Source organism: Atheta coriaria, unplaced genomic scaffold, assembly GCF_025399875.1.
Source record: "Atheta coriaria isolate IRGN ID8LTWV9N9 unplaced genomic scaffold, Caltech_Dcor_3.1 hic_scaffold_1_pilon, whole genome shotgun sequence".
NCBI lineage: Eukaryota > Metazoa > Arthropoda > Insecta > Coleoptera > Staphylinidae > Dalotia > Dalotia coriaria.
In genome coordinates, this window is record NW_027045443.1 from 3,206,893 (window position 1) to 3,229,562 (window position 22,670).

The 22,670-nt window shown below is 43.9% G+C and overlaps 1 protein-coding gene across 2 annotated transcripts in view; it reads right to left on the reverse strand.

The window, feature by feature from the left end:
• The window catches only part of LOC135795399 (protein amalgam-like), a 42,407-nt gene extending 20,082 nt beyond the window's left edge, over positions 1 to 22,325 (reverse strand). For both annotated transcript variants that reach the window (XM_065307082.1, XM_065307090.1), the window contains exon 1: positions 21,693 to 22,325. In XM_065307082.1, the coding sequence (XP_065163154.1) occupies positions 21,693 to 21,792 (100 nt within the window). In that variant the 5' untranslated portion in view covers positions 21,793 to 22,325. The remainder of the gene's footprint in view (positions 1 to 21,692) is intronic.
• Between the last annotated feature and the right edge of the window lie 345 nt (positions 22,326 to 22,670).

Below are 22,670 nucleotides of genomic sequence, written 5' to 3' on the forward strand. Positions count from 1 at the left end.
TTTGACGTTTTACGAAAATTGATTTCATATGTGCCTCGCGTATTATTTACTCGTCTGACGGGCGACGGCGGCGGCAGCAACAGCGTGTAGAAGTACCTGCGCCGCCAACGCATTGTGTGTGCGAGTATTCCCGGGCGTCGTGCATGTTGCGTTCCGAAATTTAAGAACGAAAAGATAAACCGAAAGTATGATTGGCAAAGTGGGGAAAAACCCCACTGAAGTGAAGCCGACGCAGCCAGACGTGAATGCGTTTTTTTCCCGCACCGCTCTAAGCTGTAGTTCTGATATAAATCCGGCGCGAAATGGAAGATGGGAAAAGTTCGCCTACAGAATCCTTTCACGAAAGCAGCGGAAATAAATAAATACCGAAAATAAACAGCGTTTTTGCAATGGGCATTTAAATCCATACCGGCGCCTCCACACACGTTGTATATTCGCGTGTGCAGTATGTGTGTTGTTTTTTTTTTTTACGCGACCGCAAAAAATTATTCATTACCAGTCGGCGCGGCGGATGTGTGCGTGACATGTTATTTCGGCATCGCCCGCCCGCCGATGTGGAATGATTGCGACGGCGGTGGCAGACTGTGGATGTACTGGATGGATGCACGTTTTTCCTGGGTTTCCTCGGCGCGCGCCGCCGCGTTATTATTCACAAAGGCGGATACTTTGAGCATAATAATGGCATGTTGTTAAGAACATCGAGACAAGGCACGACAAGACGGAGCCCGTATTAATTCCATTTCGGTATATTTCGCCAACGCGCCATAATACCTACACATGTTCTTTGTATTCGACGGCGGCGTGCGAGCACCGCCACCCCACAGCCGACATCCATCCCGACCGATCTCGACAGCCGACCTCGCTGCTCGACAATGCTTTTCGGCGGGCGGCCTAGGTGCGCTTGCTGTGCTCTGGGGTAGACCGTTTTAACAAAATTACATTCATGTTTATACTCGATCACGACAGCGCGCCACCCCTTGCCGCCACCGAATAAAATTATTATTATGCATGACATCGATAAGCGTTCTCGACAAATTTAAACGTGCTGTATCTCCTTTTTGCGTCGTATAAAAACATCAATTTTATGGCTCGCGAAATGACTAACATATTGAACATGTTTTTCTATTGATTGAATTGCCACAACATTTAAATCACGCGCTTGCTGAATGTATTTTTGTGCGACGAAAATGATGATTTTTATCATTGCCGTGCTCAAATATTTCAAATGCAAATATTAGTTGTATACCGCTATCGTGGATAATGGTAAATTGCATCTCTGCGTGAGGCATTGTAGTCCCGCTCACACAATAGTGCACCATGAAGGACGTGAATCACATCGACGTACACCTTCCGCGCGACATTTTTCATTCGCATCGGAGGCGGCGAGCGATCGACGCCCGCCCGTCGCCACCACTATCAATCACGCGCTGTTTAGATGGCGCGACCGCATCCAGGTGGCAGGTGTCACGAAAAAAGCATCACGTCGTAAAACACAAAAAGCGGCAGGTATTCACGCGAAAACGAGCAAAACTATCCACTGCAAAAATTCACTGTACCCGCTATGAGCTCGTAACAAAGTGTCGAAATGAGCCACTCATAATAAGAACATGGATGGCTTTCTAAGGAGTTTGAGTGCTGTCTTAAGTGGGTTTTAAGACTAGTGAAGTGGAGAGAAGTGTCGGCTAGACGGAATGCATGATGTCGTCAAATATCGCGATGCACAAACACTCCGACCCTGCGCCGTTTGCATTACATTATTCCGTGTAGATTACATGCCGCCCGCTGCGCCGCGCATAATATAATTTCACACGCGGCATCATAAAGAAAAATATATGTAACGCACATACGAGTACATATTTGTCGCCGGCGGCACGCGATGGGTCGCCACCGTCGGCGTTCGAAAAATGTCAATCTGCACACTTGTTCCGCGCGAATATGCGCGCGATACGCTCGACCGCCCTCGGCGCGCTCCCCAGCGGGCGCGCTGATATTTAACGACGTACGCACATCATTTTTTCCGCGCGTCGTGTCATCGCGCCTTTTAAATTTGGCCGTATGACAGGTATTTTGAATAAAAAATAATTAAAACGAGCGCGAGCTAAACTAGGCCAGAAAATCAACGTCAAAAAATGCGAAGCACTTGCGGCACTGCGTCCCAAACACAATACACATTCAATTCGCCAGCGGGCGTCGGTGTATCACGCCGAAGAAAAGCAGAAATATTCAATGGCGCTCGCGCATAGTTCAATTTATTTTTCGATTAATTTTTTACCAGCTGTATATGCGCGCCGGTGGTGTACACCTTCATGATTTATTACTGGTATTAGTGGCGTTGGCCGTGGGACATCGCGCTGCCAAAAAGGATGTCGTACGTATGCAAAGAGCGGGGCCCTCCACATTTCGTCCGCTTTTACGAGGACGCGCGCACGGTTTATAATTTATGCAGGCGCACTTTTCGAAGACGACGCGCGACGGCCGAGCCGAATTGAAGCGTCCCCGAGACGCGCGCCCCCGGATAAATAATGCACCCGCGCGGCGATAAAATGCGTTCCTCCATATAATATAAGCAGCAGTCCTTGGAAGAAATCAACTGTCCTGCGTCGGAGCGCTGAACGACGCGTAAATATTAATCCGCTGCATGCATCTTTCCCGGAGAGATGCAAGCATACTTACCTGCCGCCGCCGCACTTACTCATAACTTCGCATCCTGTCATTTCAGTTAAAATAATCCGTTCACGTACGGAGCATACGAACTCTAAGCTGCAGTCATCAATTGTTGGAAGTCTCTTTCATCAGTAAAACTTTTATTGGTCAATTAAATTTGCAGCGCGAGCTTTTATTGCGTCCACTTTAAAATTTATATATTTCTCATTGTAGGTAAATACAAATGCAGTGGTTTCTAAATGAGCAAAAAAACAACAACTCGGTTTTGCTACAAAAAATCACGCCATGTTAAGTTTTTACATACGTCTTTAAAAATAAGCGTTGGGAAAGTTTTCAATTTAGAAGATGCGCATAAGGAAATTGTATGAGATAGAGAGGAGAAAATGTGTAGTCATTGCAGATGCGCTGGTGGAGGGTGTGATAATTGTCAGCGCAAAATGCAAACGTCAACATTTCTCTCGAATTTCTTCTTCATCTGGCTTCAGTATCGGTTTAACGTCGCGCGTGGTAATTATTTATTATCCGGCAAGTTCTTTGTTGTCCTTTTCGATCCGCATTGCGCCGGATGCACATAAAACGGAGACGCTACGGTTCATCAATTAACATTAAGCACTTCAGCGCTACACGGCTGGAGATAAGCTTGAATGTGCAAACTTCGAGACTAACTGTTTTAAGAAAAAGCTTTTAAATATCAAGTTATATAGCAGGTTTAAGGATGGCGAGTTCAAAGTATAAAACTAGAAAAACTTTCTTGGAGATTTATTTAGTTTTATTCAAGCATGGATTTTTAGTTAGTTGCCTAGTTTAAACGTATGTGCAATTTATTCAAAATCTATATTTGGTATGGTTTAATTTCTTGATGGAACATCTAGTAGAAGAGTTAAGTATATTTTAAGGTTTTCCGGCGTGCGCTGCTGAATTGAAATGAAGGCGTTAAAAGCACGCCGCAAGTAGTCTCATCCATCAGGATTAATTGAGAGTTTAAGAAGTTATCATCGTTCGCGTGTAACTCATTCGCGGCGCGCTCGAACGGGCGGGCTGGCTGCGTGTGCTGAAGACGCGATGAAGCTGTTAGCTGCTAGCAATTTAACAGTTTCTACAGTTTCGCCAGTTAGTTCGTTAAACTTATCTGTGTCGGCGCGTGAATAGCGACGAGGGGCAAAACGGATAACGATGCAAATATGCGCCCGCGACGACACGCTGCGCTCCTTCCAGTGTTTGCGCAAAATAGGTTTCCGATAGCGAACGAAATAAGTTGCGAACACTTCGCTGACGCTCGAAAAAGCGCGTTTCTGGCGCTGGCAGTCGCACTTAGAAGTTGAGCGAGAAGTCGAAGTTGACGTCGAATTCGAGTCAATTACTAACAAATTGGTAACGATTATCTGCATTGTTGCGCCATGGCGAGAAAATTTGTCGACGCGCTTTGCATTTTAAAAACTCCGTCGGCGGCACGCGGTGCGCCCGACCGAAAAAAACAAGCGCAAACACGATGAAGAAACAAATTAGGGATGAAAAACTAATTTGAAACTTTTATTAAAACCCATAAAAAAAGTTGGGGCCATTCTTTTGATGTAACGTATCGCGTTACGCGCGCACGCTTTTTCAACGCGTGTGCCTTAATTTAGTCATGAAACATTAATGCTATTTTCCGCCCGCTAAAAGCGGTTTGCACCTAAAAGTCTTTACGCTCCTAGGCAGCGGGTGCTTGACCACATCTGCCATTGTCATTTGGAGGCGACTTTAAGTGCAACTTAGCTACAAAAATGCTAAAAACAAATGTGCTCCGAAGAAGAGTGTTTAAATTTTTGTCGGGTTGGTATGTAACCGCAAAAAACGAACACATTCACTCCAAAAATCAATTTTGCTCAACACGAAATTAACACGCTGCCGAAACCGCTCGAAGCGCAAACGGATGTCCGCAAATTATCAAACTTTCGCATGAATGAGACGCGCATGGCATGCAGATGCAAACGGAGCGCAAAGAGGGATTTGATTAATAACGCAGCACCCCGCGTCTCGTCTCACGCCTTTGGTCGGCGAGCGGCGGCGATGACCGTGAGCGTCCGGCAATTAAAACTTCAATTTCCGGCCGGGAGTTAACCGGATTAAGGTACGATTTCACGCGGTCGGACCGCAGTAAACGTACAACAATAGCCCGGGCGGCAGGCGGCGGGTGCCGAATTGCCGTCGCACTTTGGAGAATAACCGAACCGCGGTGTCGATGTCGGGCGTTCGGTGTGCCGCGCGCGCGACACAATGCGCCGTGTAATCGCACGATTTATTGTCCGAGCGCGAGCACGGCACGTGCCAACCAGCCGGCGGAGGCGGTCACGTGTCGCCGCCGACTAACAGATTGCTCACCCCCTTCGGTCGTAAGCAGATAAGCCAACAATAAGTCGCCGATATTTACTGATAAATGTCGGTTCGTCATTCGCGGCATTAGCGCCCATGACTCGCCGATTTCGACCCACTTTGCCACCCCACACCAGTCACCCCAACAGTACAAATAAGCACGTGACTAGTCTCAAACCATTTACAAATTAATATTACACAAAACAAAAAACAGACGAACGTTTCTTTGTGTCATTTTCTTATCCAAAAACATCTCCAACAAGTTTTATTATTAATATAGTTTGATGAGTGGATTTGCACAAAAGAAATTGCGAAGTAAGTAAGGATTGGGAGCGTTGGAATCTAATTTCCTATTCGCTCCTATTTTCCCATTGCTACGATAACGAAGAAATAAATGAGAAGAGCGCACCGAGAATACTAAGAACACGAATGACAATCGCAGTCAGATAGCCATCAACATTTCTCCGTTTACTCATCGACTTTACTCTTAGACGACAGGAAAGAGGGTTGAAGCATGGGGTTGGCGAGCCCTTGGTTTTTTATTCACGTTTGGCCCCGTCCGGAGTACGGGAAGACTGGTGCGCATCGTTCGAATTGATGTTTCAACCATTTGAACTTACAAGACGTGAAAGACTCGTCTTGCAACTTTTGCGAAGGTCCTGCATGCTCGGGGGATGAGAGGTCGGCCGCAAACTTGCTTCACGATAATAAACTTTTACTTCTTGCGCTTGTGCGCTTCTTTAAAATACCATTTTCTCATTTGGCCATTTTCTCATTTTCATTTCAAGCATTTTAAGCGGCGTCATTTTATTTTTGCGGTGTCTATATCTTCCGTTCGTTCGTTTGTTCGCGGTCGCGATGCAGCAGCCGCCGCCGCCGCCACCGCTCCGCTGGCTCCTTAATCGCTCGTCCATGTGCGCTGCTGCCCGCACGGTGCGCGCGTGTTAAGTTCTAGGATAATAGAGCAGGCGCCGACGACGACTGCTAATTCCATCATAACTTTCTTGATTTACTCGCTTTATCTTTTAAATTAAGCGTCGCTTAATTAAATCGCTAATACCCTCGCGGGCGCGCAATCGTCGACGTTGCCTCTGGTTTTTTTCTCCTCCACCGCTCGTGTTTTTGCGCAAACTGCGCACCCATTCTTGAACATCTTCATTTCCGCGCCCGCGCCGCCACAAAATTTGCACATTTTAGCCTCGCGCGCGCGAAATGTACAAAAATGTAATATAATTACTGCATTGCTTCGCTTCGCACACTCCTTTTTTTTTCTTCTTCAATTTTTTAAATCGCGTTTGTTTTGCGCGCTCATTCAAATTAAAAATCAACAAGAATAATTAAAACCGAAGGGCGTCTGAATAAACAAACCTGTTTAAAATTCCGCTAATACGCGTACTTGGCGCCTGGAATTAATTCCTTAAAATTTAAGTGGATAATCAAACTAAGCTGATTAATAACTGCTCGAATAGGGCTTTTTTAAGCCGTCTTGCGGTTTATTCCCACCACGGCGCGTAAAACTAATGCGTTTAAATCCGACCGCATGAATTACTACAATTCAATTCAGTTCAGCTAAATTTATCAATGATACGACTTCCAACCTAATGCATCTCATACATGAATCAGATTCTCACTCGAACAATAACAGTATCGTCCTGAGGGCGAACCAGGATGAGGTCTGGTAAACATACTCTGCTGCCGTACCGCGTTTGTATCAATATTATTTATATAAATATCAGCGTGTGTTGGCTGTTTAATTATTGACAGGGTCTCTTCATTCATGCATGCATTATTTATCAATCATTCAAAATGAAACATGATCGTACAAAATGATTACAAACATTTTTTTCTATTGCTGTTGTTGTTGTTAGGGGGAAGTCCCGTAACGCCGGACGGCACCTAGCACCGGACACTCGTACTATTTGAGCTAGTTTAAATCTTTTCATTTCAAAAAACAAGTGAAAGGGGCGCGGGGGGCACACAGGTACAGGATCACTCGACGTGGCTCGTCGGTAACGCACACGGCCACGGCGGGAGCTGTTTTTTGCTGTTTCAGGCGCAAACTCACGACGTCACCTAAATTTCAATGTAAGTAATTCTAGTATATTTATGCATTTACATTTGAGGGGGATTCAAAGATAAAAGTAGTACTTTATTGTTATCCGTAAAATGGTAGAATATTATTAGATTTTTTAAACAATTTTAGTAGGAACCACCTAATGAACGAAAATGTCTGTCCCTTAGCACCGGACACTAAGTTGTCCCTTAGCGCCGGACAGTAAACATATTGATATTTCTTGTGAGAGAGAGAGAGTGAGGAGATGGCTATGTTGCAGCCAATGCATACAATTAGTAAATGTACACATTTACTAGTCAATGCATACATTCGCTAAAATTCGTAGTTAAAGTATTCATTGTAACTGAAATGAACACATTAGCTAGTGGATGTATGCATTCACGGGCTGCTTCTAGTCAGTGTGTTAAATCCGTTGATTAAATCATTAAATTCTATCACCCCACCCCCCACCGCCCCATAAATAATACCAAACAAGGTAGACTACCTAACCATATGACATATTTGAAATGTCCGGTGAGAGGGGTATGGCACAAATATGTGTCCGGTACTAGGTGCCACTTTTTAAAACTATACTTTTTATTACCAAAGTTTGATCGATAGTATTAATTATTTTATAACAGAGGTTGCATTTTTGTTATTTTAATTTGATTTCTAACTTTGTTATCTACTATATGTCATAATGTAATTAACATTTCTTCAAATATTTTTTGATTTATTTATAAATAACCTTAGGTGTCCGCCACTAGGGGACTTCCCCCTATATCATTTGCTTCGCTCGAAATATTCATGAACGTGGTTTAAAATGCTGAAATTGAATTCGACGGAGATGTAAAGCACGTCGTCAATCGGCCTTTATTTCAACGTTTGTTGCTAACCGACTCCGACGTGCTCGGAATAGTTGCCGACCCTCGGAGCCGGTTACACCATAATTATGCCGTTATTCGCAAGTTATGAATAATGAAGTTGCAAATGTGGGCGCGACCGAAAAGTTTGCCCAAGTTGCGGATAATCACGCAGGCAGTAAGTTGTAATCGAAAACGGTTCTTCATTATTGATCCGCAGACTCCAACGGCTCGCATTTATTGCTCGTTATAATTAAAGCAAAACCTGCTCGACAAAGTAGGTGATACCAGAATGCAATTAAAAGTAATACAGTGTAGTAAATTTTTTTTTTAATGTCCGGTGACTATGCGGAAATGATAATTTATGTAAAAACAACGCTTTATGCGTATACCTGTGAGTCGGCGTTGTGCTATACTCAAAGAATACACACTGCAAAATTTACTTTTTATGTCCCGGCACAAAGAGGAGATTTTTTCACCTCGCATCTCACACGCATGTATATTTTATTGTCGTGCTTATCGGCGCGCAGAATTACTGCGCCTTTTATGCACACCATAATGAAATATTAATGCTTTTGTGCGAGTTCGTTATCTCGTCGCCGTTAGGTGAGCCGTCAGCTGTTTGGGCGTCCGGGGAGTTATCGAGAGATGCGCCGCCGCCGCACGACGTGCTTCTGAATACATCAAGCTTGCCGGCGCCTCCGCGTTGTACGGGCGAGTGTCGATGAAGTGGGTCGCGCTATGTCCGACCCTCGTTGTGAATTTTCATAAAAGAAAACTTGCCTTTTTACACTGTACAATTGTCCGCTTTCAATCGGTGAATATTTCGCAGGGACCTCCGTCACCCGAGTGGATTTTAATATTACCACAAGTCAAACAAATAAGAAATACTTCCACCTTTCGTGCCCGGCTTGAAAAACACTCCTTTCAAACGAATAAAAACACGAAAACACAATAAACTCGTTTGCTTGAAGAGTTACACATGTATTCAATTTAATATTTAATGCAAACATACCTACATTAAATTTAGTTCAGATCTGCGTGCGGTGGCAAAGTTTGAAAAGTTTGGGATTATTTAAAACACGGCTGCGAAACATTGCACTTGTATCCTATTTAGGTAGACACGCTAAACAGCTTTCCCATTTCATAATTCACAACTTGCGCGTTTCCAGCTCTGTGCGCTGACAAATAAAAAATAACGGACGCACAGCATGTATTCGATATTTACCTACAACTCATACGAGCGCACGCCGTGCGCTTAAACAAATGCAAGCGGGCAGTAAAGCAATTTCGCAATTCGTTTAACGATCAACAAACAACTCGCAAACAATCCAAAATAAAGTTGAATCATATCGAAGTAAGTTGGCGCTGCCTGCGCTTGGGGCTGCACGCGAACACAAAGAAGAGAATGGTGCAACTCGCGCGTATAATGAATTTATTCTTAAGCAGGACAACGCTCGGTCATTCACATTTACCTGCCAGCAATTTATCCTATAATATAAAGTAATAAATGTGCGCGCCAACTTTTCGCCCGTTTTATTAATCTAAATTTATAGTGCGTCCGCGTTCGCATTAGAGCGGAAAAAAAAACGCCAACATTTCGAATTACACTTTGAACATGCGAAAATATTAACGCGCACGGAGCTAAATATTTTGATTAATGAATATTTAAAGAATTCCCAATAAATCGCCGAATTCACACTAGTTTTTTATTTAGGCATTAACATTAATTCACAATATTCATAAGTTAATTATGAATGCGTGCAAAATGCACTGAAATATAAAATAATTTGAGTTAATATTGGATTTGGAAATAAAATTAGGAAAATATAATTATCCATAGGGAAGTTTTAAATTAACCGGAAATTATATATTTTACATTCATATATATTTTAAAGCGAGTACTTCTTTAATAATAAAGGATCGCATATCCACATGTAATGTATTTCTGTAAAAATCTATTTTTAAATGTATTTAAATATTTTCGGTATTTTATATTTTGAATGAGATGAATAAAAAACTAGTGTCTAGATTGACACATCCATGCAGTAGTACTAGAGAGTCCTCATCAATTATTAACCCATTCGTGCCGGTAACATCAGAGCGATTTAATTTAATCTAGCGTTATTAAAATCGACCGGCCCTTTATTCAGCGCCCGGCTTGCACTTATTCAATTACAAGTGAAATTTTAATCGGCGTAATGTATTCAACGAGCCGTTGTGAACAAGGAAGGCATTTCACATACAGTCGTACTGTGGGTGTTTCTTCCACAGCATCTCATTTAACTCGTCATAAAGCGAGCAATTGCTAATTTATTACGCTACGCGTTAAGACGAAGGATCGGAGAGGGGAAGACGGCGCACTCGTTTATCATACTTAATGGGTAATTTCATGCGTGCACGAGGCGCGATTAGTAGCAATGTGTGAATCAACAATTAAGCATGATTAAATGATTAATTCAAGCGTGCAGCTTTCGCTAGACGATCCCGCTCGCGGTTTATTTATTCCGTCGTGTTTTGTTCTTGTACTGTAATTACTGGTGTCGATGTTGGAGGGAACATATTTTTGATTTCGCACGAAGATGACGTGCGACTAAGTGGATGCGATGATGTTAGTGTACGTCCGGGTACTGTATGTGTGTTGTTTGCGGTTTGGGGTCGCGGGGGGTTGGATGAATTAAAACCAATTTAGAAGTTGCGTTCGAGTCACGTGACGCGTTTATCAATTACAGTAAGTTGCAAGTTCGTGGCCGAGCGCCGTAATTCAATTCGTTCGCTGTTGTCTGCCGAGGCCGGCTGGAAAAGTGCCGTCGATTTGAGGGGGAAAGTTAATAAGAACGTCGGCGAGTTGTCGCAGGGTGCGATACGCAAACACGCCGACGAAAACCGCACCGCACTGGAAGCCACGAACATGTCGAGCGCACCGCCGTCGACGACGACAAACCGCCCAGATGTCTATCGGTTTATTATAGACACGAAACGTATTTATTTATTGTCGTGTGGCCGCGTCGCTAATTCGGACATTGAAAGTTAAGTTTCTGAAGTTTTACTTCCACACACACGTGCTGAGTCAGAATATACATGAAAAAAAAAAGTTGGTAATGGTCGTCGAAGTACCTGTGCGCTTGGAACTTGTACCGCAACTCAATGCATGTGTAGCGATGACTCATCCATGCATGCATACTTGACTTTTTAATGAAATAAATCGATTTTTACCGTGAGTTGGGGACAAATAGTGACATCGGGAATTGGAATATTGAATAATTGGTAATCCTGCCGATACGTGCCGAGAAACGTTTGAATATTTGATCCCAGACGAAACACAAACTGCGGGAAGCCGCCGACCCGACCATGTCGCATAACTTATGCCGTAATTAGCAAAGCAGCGCCCAGCTGCATCCGCGCGACACATAGCCGTCGACGCGTCGACGCGTTTCGATTTAGGAAATTTCGAAATTAATCGCCTCACATAGCCATAATCGCATCTATTATGTCGGGCGCGAACGCGTCTGCGTGCGCGCATTAGTTAAACGTTAAACAGATAGATTCAGCGGCGCGGGCCGCACAAACCGAACGAAAGTCAACAAAGGGATAAAGGGATAAAAATGATCAAGGCATTAATGGAAATTTGCGAGTTTATCGAATTGATGTGCACGCCAAACGCAAATACGAACGCCGCAAATCCGTCGGGGGCTACTCTGTCCGGCTTTGATTAATAATGAGCTTTTCGGCGTCCGCGCATGCTTTCGATAGTACCATAATAATTTTCCTAGCTATATTGGCTGCTGTATTTGTATTTCGGTGGGTTTCGGTGCGCACGGCCCAGGGTCTTATTGTTTGCCGACCGGGCAGAGGCTGGCTCTAACCGAATTGTGAAATAATGGCGCCGTTTGCTCGCCGACATTTTTTGCTAATAAAATTTCTCGTTATAGACGCGGGTGTTTTTTTTAATTGGTAGGGCTAAGCGCAATTTTAAAGGATTACGATGAAAAATAACCGAATAACCCGGGCGCGCCGGGTGCTGTTTTTTTTTTGGTGGGTGCGTTTTTTATTTGTTGAACGAGCAATTATCTCGCGTTATTTATTAGCATTTTACCAGAACGTGGCGCGACGGGATATTGTTTAATGCGCGCACGTAATTTTTCGCGATACGTGTGTCTTATTCTCGGGCGGAGGCGGCGTGCGCGAGCGCGCCCATAAAGAACGTATTTTTTCCGGTCCGGCGAGTGTATGTGGGGATTTTTTGTGCGATTTTTTTCGGTGCGGCCCACTTAACTCGCGGCTTATGCGCCGATATATTTATTATGACGCGCGAAATTTTTAGCGTCGTAAGCTCGTAAAATATGCTTTATGTATTTTTATTACCCACACTCCGGGCAGCGCGCCCATACTGAGTTACGACCGGGTTCGAGAGGAGCCGGGAGCGGCAAGCTCATGTTGCAAATTTATACGCGTGAGGGAAGAAAAAAACGCGCTGCTCGCCAAGAAAATGAAGCATGGGATACATCTCTATCGTGCTTACTAGAGTTTAGTTCTAGTTTTGGGACCCAAAACATACACCACCACAGTTTGAAAAAAACGGAACTAGAATACCCCATCGATCCAATTAGCTGCCAGACCAGACTCGGAAGTGCAGCTTTGATCTGCGCACCCCGAGCCGAATCGAGAGGCAATCGAGACACAAACAAACGTTCACTCAAATTTGAATTTTTTACATTTGTGCGGAATTTACTATGCGCTCGGCATTGAATAAAAAAAGGAATGCGGCCCAACTGTGCGTAGTCAATGAATCAGACGGTTGGCGGCGGCAGCGGCGGTGCATACGAATCCAATTACCGTCCGGCACGCGAATAAATAATAAAAGCGTCGACTCGAGACCGTTTCGGAGGAAACGCTTTAGCCCCGCGCCACCCCCGGCTGCGTCCGTGTGCGCCCGTGCGCGTTTCTTTTTGTTTTTAGCGGCGCATTAATCTCGTAATCTCGTAAATATATTTACGTACGTGGCGAGGCAAAGCCGTCCGAGCGCGTATTTTTGCGCCGACAGACGTTTGCTTAAACGCTTTTTTTCGCCGCCGCCGCCGAAATTCCGCCCGTCTTACTTTCCTGTCAGCCGCGGCCCGGAAAAACGAGGACAAACGAATACGCGCGCGCACAATTTATTAAGGAAATTCGTGCGCTATTATAATATTCTAATATCGTTAAACAACCGGCGTTATCGTCATATTTATGTACATGCGGAGGTGAAACCCGCCGGCGCTCGGACCGGTTTAAAGTGAGTGTTAAGTTATTAGAGGAAATTTGCATACACACACAGAAACCTCAACACACGCATGAATGATTTAAGCGTGTGTATACGCGATGGGTATCGGGATGCGTGCCACATATTAATAATAAAACACGCGGCGAGTTAATGACGCCAGGGAAGCCCGGCGCCTCCACCAATTTCCAAACAGCCAACCAGTTCGCCCTGAGGCTTTACGTGGCAGCACGTACGCAAATGTATTTTTTCACTTAAGACACTCGTGTTTGACGAACTTGTTATAAATAACACACGTATACGCACCTACAGCTGGCCCCCTTACACATTTTACGAAACATATGAATACGTAATGAGTACGTAACATTTGTGCGCGTTCACTGCGCCAGTGCGCAGCGTGGGGTGGTGGGCGAGGGGGTGGCTTCGGGTCGTGCGTTCGGTACCTAATGGCTCATAAAAACTGATATTAAATTCAATTTACTTCCTATTGCAATGATAGCAAACGCGCGCTAGCCGAACCGACCCTTCGACATTTCATATTTCCTCCGTCTTTGTTTTTGTTTTTTTTTGTCACCCTCATAACACTTGTATTAATGTGCTTTCCCCATGCACATGCACTCACCAGTCGCGTAAGCACGTGAATCAAGCCTTGTTTTTGTTGTTCGAGTCGTTTTCTTTATTTTGTCTCGCGCATTTTTAATATCAAAGCCGCGACGTAATGGGGGTGGAGTAGACCAGCCGAGCGAAGTACATAAAGCAACATTATATTACTTAGTGGCGCAATTCGGTGTCATTAAAACAACCCTTGTTGCTTTCCGCGCTGCGACTGCACGTCCTCTTTTTCACGCAGTCGCTTAATTGATACACCTGTTTTTTATATTTTATTTTTATTCGTGTTATTTGCGTCGCGGTAGCGCGCCTCGTTACGAAAGGTGGTTTAATATGCATTAAAACGTACGGAAATAAAAAAAAAACAGAGTTTTTTGTTTGTACGTTTGTGGTCGGCGGTAGAATTAATATTTATTTAACATTATTTAAAAACATGCCAACAGTTGAAACAATTTTTAATTCTGTCATTTACATAAGGGAGGTAGGTGCTAGTCACCTAGGCGTTGCTATCGATATTCAATTTCTATGTTTTTGCGGGGGAAACTTTGTCAAAAACGATGTGAAATCACACGCCATTGTAAAAAAACAAAGCCAATACACCAAAAAGGTTCCAACTTTGAATATTTTTATAAAAGAATCTATTCATCATTTTTTGTGTTTTGTTTATCCGGTATTGTGACGATGGTTTATCGCATTTTTAGAATGTTTTGTTTTCAGGTTGACGTTGTTTTTGCGTTTTAATGCGAACGTTTTATTTTGTTTCCTTACTTTTGTGATGATGCTTTTAATTTATTAAATTTTCAATTTTATGAAGCGCTTGAAATTTTAATACAAATCGCGTTTTTCCTCGTTGTTGCCAATCCTCGGAAGCAAGCTTCCTGTTTCTTCTCGACACTGGCACGCGGATGTTTCGCCTGCGTTCGCATTCCGTTCCAGCTCCAGTTATGTCGCACGCGCCGCTCGCGCGTTTTAATCAGCGCACGGAAAATTAACCGCGCACCCCGTTTTTGTTTTCCGTATTGTTCTACACTTTCTTTTCTTTGCATTCAACGCGAGAGAATGCGCGCCGCCACAGTACATCGTCAATTCTAGCATTCATTCCGCATCGATTGTTGATGTACTACCATCACCCAGCATGATGCCAAGACTCACCCTTTAGCATCTAAGGGTGCTACCCCCGGACTCATATACATACACATTCATACTTATAATCAACTCCAAAGCAGGTTAGTAGTAGAGCGATGGTGTATTCATTGTCGGGGGGTTTGTATTTTCTATTTTACCCCGCTGAGCGCCCCCTCCAGCGGCCCTTCTTGTTCATTTATCACCCGCACCGATATACTCGTTGTCGCTGGTAATTATACGGTAATGCTAAATAAATTGTAGGCCCACGACGGCGGAAGGGGTGTGTCCCGCCGGGGATGTGATACGTGTAACGTCGCCCAACAAGTGAACCTCACGGCAAGGCACGACTTTTCCGGTTCCTGTAACGATGGAAAATCGCGCAGATGTTCCGTGGGAGGAACGCGACATTAATTTCCATCGACGGATAATTTAATAATCCAACCGGTAATCATAATCATGTTAATAAATCGAATGCCCAACAAGTGAAGTGCTTCTTCACTTCTTCTTTCTTCTATTCTATTCGATTAAACCATCAAAATCATCAACATTTGATTCTCTTCGGGGGAAACACCGCGTCAATTTAAATTACTGTTTGGATACAAATTGTAGGTAGTGCGTGCGAGCGCATGTGCAAATTGCGTTGGGGAAATTCTTCCAATTTCAATACGCATTTGAATAAACACGTAATTACACGCTGCCAGCGCTGATATCGCCCGGCGAAGCTTGTCGATCTATGTAAACTTGTCCCAAGCCGAACGCAAACTCCCACAACACGAAATTAAACATTGACGAAGCGAAAAATATTCAATTAATTATGGTAGCGCGCGCGAGGGGAGGGCGCCGTGGAGTTTTACACGCGACGCTATTTCAAGTGCCTCTCGATGCGAACGCGTACATGCGCGATGATAAAATGCGTGATTGATTAAACAACGCGTTATGTGACAAGTTAATTAATGATTACAATTATTGCCGACGCGCCCAGCGATCATAGTTAAATAGGCATAAAGGCATTGACGTTTATTTGTTCAGCGCGCAGCAATAAAACGCACGCGTAATTATATGCATGCGCGACGGCGGGCGAAAATTATGTGCCAGGTCATAATGCCCAAAATGTTTAATTCCTATTTTATTCCGGCCATCAAAGCACGCGCGGAAGTTGACAATCAACGCGTCGCGCAGTAGCTTTTTATGATTTAACACACATGTTTTATGTTTTATACGCGCTGCCAATTTCAGAACTAGAGCTTTCGATATTTTCACCGGCGACACAAACGAGCTTCGGGCGATTTTTTGATGCAGGACGCCAATCCGCGGAAAAATTTTTGCAATCACAGCGCTGTCGGGGGCTTAATAATGCATCAAAGGCTCTTTTTTGCCGCACTAATTAAATGTGCATAACATAATAAAGCATTTTCGCGCGTTTGAAGATGTTCACTTAGTAAAAAGAAAAAACGGTTCATGCATTATTCACGGAGTTTTGGGAATTTTTAGAGAAACTTTTCAATTCATTGAGACAACAAAGGACGACGGTATATCGCCTATAAGAACAACAAAAAACGTACCATTGAAATACGGCTTGAAATTACTGTACACTTAACGGAATGATTGCAATTTATTTTCGTGTCATTGGTAATGACGATAATTGTTTTTTCAGAGTTCGGTTTCGAGAGTGATGCTTATAAACACATCAACTTTCACACAAAGTTCACCGAGCGACATTTATTTATTTTGCGTGGAAAATAACTTTCCGCGCCCGCCTGCCAGTTAGTGCTCAACGTCCCACAACTGGTTGTTTTAATCCGACTAAAACAACACGACTGTAATTTTCGTTTTGTTTTATCATTGGTTTTTTTGTCACCGCACATTCATTATTTGATGGTTAAGTTGATGAATAAAACAACAAATTGTATTGAATTAATATCAAAATTCTCACTACATCATTAGAAGCCGCTCCAAGTCAGTCATCCAAATATACCTTCGACCTACACTCGAATCAATTGCGAGCATCCAGGACACATTAAAAATAAAATAAAACCCAGTGTAAAATGTGTGTGTGTTTACTGTGTGAAGACTAATGCAAATGGGTTTCGAATGTTTGTAAACCGAAGTTTGTAATAACACGGTTTTTTTTCTCTCGTATGTTCGAGGGAGTGCTTTTTTGGCACCCTTGATGTGGTTGCCTTCCGAAAGCAATACCTCCGTCATTGGAAGAGAATGATTTTATTTATTGACTTTGATCGATAGACATGGCCAAGTCTAATATGACGAAGCGCGCCTATCCGGAAACTCTAAGTCTCCGGCTCTGACATCAAGGAGCTGGAGATGTTCATCGCATGATTGTTTGTTTAATACCATCAGCTCACCTCATCGACATCAGTTACGGCGGCGCCTGCTGGGAGTCTTCTCCTAAAAAGCAGCACATTTTTTTCCACGCTCGCGCGCTGCCGAGAAAAAATAAAAGTTTGACAAACCCTTCTGGAACTAATTTAAAAAGTTTTAATTAAATCATCGCGGTACGGGTTTCTCGTTGGTCCGTATTGCACAATTTCAATTCAGCGAATTGCAATTCACAAATTCGCAAATTCGTTCGCTTGTTTTCGAAAACAAAAGGTTATCTAGGTCGGAATGACTCAAGCGCATTGACGGCTCAAACTCCGGCGCGCCGGCCGGCCGGCCCACAAAGTATTATTTATTTGCTCTGGGGAGCCGCGCCACCAAGGGGGCGACTAATAAGGGTGAGAGATGTGGACGTGCGTGCGAGCAGACGATACTGGTAGCCCGCGCGCAAGTGTAGTTATAATATACTTTTAACGCTAATGTCGTGCCGACTTGGGAGAAGGGTCGCCTTGGTTGCGCTCGAGGGGCGCCCGTATTAACAGATGGACACAGACACGTATCATGGTAGCACCCACCCTCAACCCCACACTCTCCAAGTTAATATATTGTTCATTTTGCAGCCGGCGTAATTCACGCCGCACTTAAAACAATTAAAACCAATTTTTTGCCGGCCGCATATTTCGCGTTCAATTAATTCTCGCCGTTCGGCGAAAAAATCATGCAAAAATCTGTAACGAAAACATAAAAAAATTTAAATTTTCAAACATGTACGATTTGATTCTGCGTTTCAATTTGCATTTCGAATATTTCCGTCCACTTAAGCGTGTTTCTAGGTGTAACATCGTACCTACGCAATGCCAATGTGTTCAATAATAACTCTGGCTGCTGCATATTTGGACAATTTGTTCGTGCGTCGAGATAAATAATTCATTTTTCGGCAGTTATCAACGTAGCGCTTGCAAATCCCTCGCCGACGGCGACGTGTTTCAACGAAAAGTATGGTTTTGATGTCGATACACTCGAAATTCCCATGATTATTTTACGCGCCCGCAGTACGACCATCCGCCGTCAGTAATTAATTGCCCGGGGCCCTGGGGCGCGAAGGACTCCCGCTTAAGCCGCGCGTTAATTGATAGGTTTTCTAATAACTAACAGACACTAACTAATGCGACGCGGCGGTGCAAACATGTCGCCGGCGTCGGCGTGGCAATTAGACGCTTTTCAACCTTTCGATTTAATTAGCGCGTTGATTGTTATTAAGAAACGCTTGCGCAAGACACGACGCGCCAACTTCCGCGCGGAAAATCCTCAAGCGCGCAAGCTCACTTTAATTAAAATTAATTTAATACAATTCTGGTCACCAATTTCCTTGCAGTTACGCACTCGCTTGTGAATATGAGATGCTACTCTAATTTTACACAAATTAACTTCGACGAAAACAAAAATTATGCACGCGCGGATTTAATTAAAAACGCACCGAATACCTACCGAAAACAATGAGACGTTAATATTTAAAATGGCGAACTTTTAATGGAATAGATAAAACTGTTTGCCGAATGCAAAGTTTGCAATTGAAAATTGAAAACAAATGCATTCTAGTGTAAACAGTGTAGTGCATGTCTCGACTACTTGACTTTTATCACACGGAAAACAAGAAGATGATGAGAAAACATCTGTTTATGTACATAAACTGTCGCTTGTAAAGAGCATCAGTTAGCTGCTGCTTGTGCCGCTGCACACACCGTGTTTGTATTGAATTTTTTTCGTTTACAAAACTCGATTCGAAAATATTTGTATCTCACTGGATCATCGCATGAGGGGCGGCGCGTCCGCTAATGAAACGCATAGTGCGCGTTTGTTTTAAAAATAGGATGCCACGTTAAATCAATCAGCGAGTTCGTTTATTTAAGTCGTCCACATGTCGAACCAAAGATAACATCTTAGAGAAACTCAGTAGCGGAACGAGTCGGATATTGGGTCGAGTGTGAATTAATGAATAGCTTTTCGACGCTGCGCCGCATGCTCATGTGAAATTCAACCCGCTGGTTAGGTGCAGCGAGATTGCACCAAAATCCCACAAAAAAAATATACGCTCATGCTAAAATCATTGTAGCACATCATGATTAGTATATTAACGTATTCTTTCACGAGTCGTGCACACACGCCAAAAAAAAACCTCAAGGCTTTCGGTAATGCGGAGAAAACAAAAAAAGCGTACCGAGTTAATTTTTGCATTAATTAATCTCCAAGGGACTCCGAGGGAGAAATCTCGCCCGCCGCGAGACTAAACGGCCGCAAATTCATCCGTGCACTCATGCATGCGCCCCCGAATCGCAATCTGCGCCGACATGCGTGTGTGCTCGTCCGTCTTTTGTCTCTCGGACGCGCGCAATTCATTACGCGGCGGAATTTTTAATTAAATAAAACGTCCAGCCAGGTGGAAGCTGAGGCGCGGATTCCGCGCGCGATGACGTCGGGGGCGGCGGCGAGTGGGGAGCCAGGTTGTTATGTTAATAAACTGGATGTTTTTTGCAGATTTTGCAACGGCACGTTTATTGTCCTACAATCCTTCAACATTTCCACACGCGCAGTTGGCGTAATTAAAATACTTCCGGGGAAATCATCTTTACCTGCGCATACGGTTGACTGTAAGTATTCTTTTATCTTATTACAGTAAATTTTCGTGAATTCATGCTGTGTATTTACACGTTATTTACATGGAATTTCTATAGTATTTCCTGGTTTTTTGATAGTTGAAAATTTTTATTTAGACTTCTGACGATGAGCTATGCGTGTCTAAAAGCAATAATTTGGAGCCTTAGGATGGTAAAGTCGTGTCGCTAAATAGTCGAAAAGCATGTTGTCGACGTGCGTTTATTGGATTACGTTCAATTTTGTTATTAAATTAGTAAATTTATCAAAGGTCGTTTTCGACGAAACGAGTTTCGGTCCGACGCGCGGCGCGAAGAGCGATTTTCGGCAATATCCGCTCCATAATCGTTTTCATTTCCTAGGGGCGCCTAAAACTCTTCGCGCGCTGGGCCTCGAATTGCGCGTTTGGAAAACGAAACGCGCCGAATTATTAGACATTAGTAAATTGATAAACGGCGCGCGGCGGAAACGCATACGCTCGGCGAAATTGAATTCGGTGCGGCGAGAGTTTTCCGCGCGCGCGCCTCATCTTTGCGTGCGACGCTTCTTTCGATTCTTCCGTTTTGTCAATTTCGGCGCGCGGAAATCGCGCACGTCGGAGGAAGCCGGTTTAATTATCTCGAGCAGCGTGCGCTCGCTCACCCACACCAGGGATCTGGGGGTGGCTGTCCGCAATGAAATCCATTCGGTGCTCGCAGTTTTCGGAAAGTGTTTGAGCGCCGCCAGGGTTCGTTTGCTGCATTATGTCGAGGCGCACGTAATACCTGCGTGGCTTTCTTTGTTGTTGGCGGCCGCAAGGCGCGCACTTCACTTACGTCGCAATCTGATTCATTTGCATCCGCGTGCCTGGCGTGTTAGATACATTCGGCGGCGGCGGCGGTGTTCGTTACCTATCCGTCGACACGTCGCTCCGAAAGTCTGTGCTCCTATATATGAAAATTGAACAAAGAAACGCCGCGGGACGCGAAGAAAGCGTCTCTGCCACGCGACTGAAATTTATTCAAATGCGAATTACGGCATTACACCATCCGGGGATTATTATTGGAGCGATTTTAATAAAATTCGCTCGCGACGCAAAGTCAGCGTGCGCAAAGATGTTTAAAACATAAAAGAGATTTAAGAAGTTGGAAAATACGGCCCGGATGTTCAATTACTTGCGTATTTATCAGGCTTATAAGTTGTGTTTATCTTGGAATTTTGGAATTTGAAATTTTCATTTCTTTGACGCGCCGCGAGCGCGTGTGCCAACTTTTTCGGGAGTTTAGCAAACAAACGAAACTCAAACGAATTTTCCACCGTGCATGCGAAACCTTCATCATATTTTTTCGAGCGCCAACTTTCGTCACATGTATTCCAATTTTTCCACGCGCATGGAGGAGGAAAAAAACTTTACGTTTTTTGCTTATTCCCCGCCACCTTCGACGAATTGCACACAGAACGACGATTTATTTTTACGCTGCTTTCGGTATTTTTCTGCTCGTCGCTGGGGCGCAAATTTCGCAAATATTTTGCGAAGACCTTTTTTTATTTGCGTTATTTGTTACGCCATTCTTCATTTTTTTTGCGCGTCCTGTAATCCGCACGGAGTGAACCAAACAAAAGTCGTTCGATCGTGTGGTCGAGCCGAAAGTAATAATGCGAAATTTGCATTTTCGTTGCATTTTTATTGCACGAATTGACCATGAGCAGTCTCGAATCAAGTCGAGTTGCGAGTTGCAACTTGAATGCGAGCAGACGCGGCAATAAGTCGGAAAAGTCAAGCGCGAGAGATAAAACTTACCGCCGAATACGCTGCCGAAGAGTAGATGGATGTACGCCAAGTGCAGCGCTATCGGTTTCTTCTTCTGACGACGACAATTCTTGCGTCGAAATTTATCCATTCTCGACGTCGGATGTCCGCGCGGAGACAACAGGACGACGCGGTGAGGAGGAGGCGGCGCCCGCTCAAAACTTTTCCGCAACTTTTCGATCAACTATCAACTTTTAACTTGTCTCCGTGTGCACTTGCTCAAAGATTCGACTTCATCTACAGTTTGTTTCTTGCGTTTTTTATTGTACTTTTAAAGGTCGAATAATTATCGCACAAAGTTCACAAAATCAGTTCAAAAAAACTTGTAGATGTGTTACACCCCACAAAAAAATTAATCCAAGGGAAGAAAGTTTTTTTTTCGGCAGAAAATTAATTTTATAGCTGGTTGGTTTATGATTTAAATTTGGTGTAGATTTTTTAAATGATGCACACACACACTGTGAAAATTGTTCAGCGATTTTCCACGCGCGTTCCGGCAGTTGGCAAACTTTGCAAAACTTTCGAAGCGCATAAAAAGCGCGCGATTGACTGTGTGAACTGGGGGATGCACAAACTGGCACTGGCGCACCGTCGGGAGTATCGGGACGTCCACCTCGGTCGGCGTCGGCGTCGCGAGTGTCGTTTCCCGTGCAGAGCAACAGTGTGTATCGGGGGAGGAAGCGCTTTTGAAACGGCGGCGGCACGCATGCGTCGCCCCCTCGCGCTTTCGCGTTGCGCGATTTGGTGCCTCACGCGCACCGTAATTGTTTTCCTTGTTTTTTTTTTCTGTTATTTATTTAATTTTTTTCCGGCTTTTTTCGAATGCCATTTGCCGAGCGTAAAGATTTATTACAAAACAATAGAAGAACATCAAAACCTAATCATGCCCGCCACGAAACCATACGCATTTAAGAGCAGCATTATTTAATTGCTGGCATGCAAATGAGAACGCAAATTGAATTTTACTCA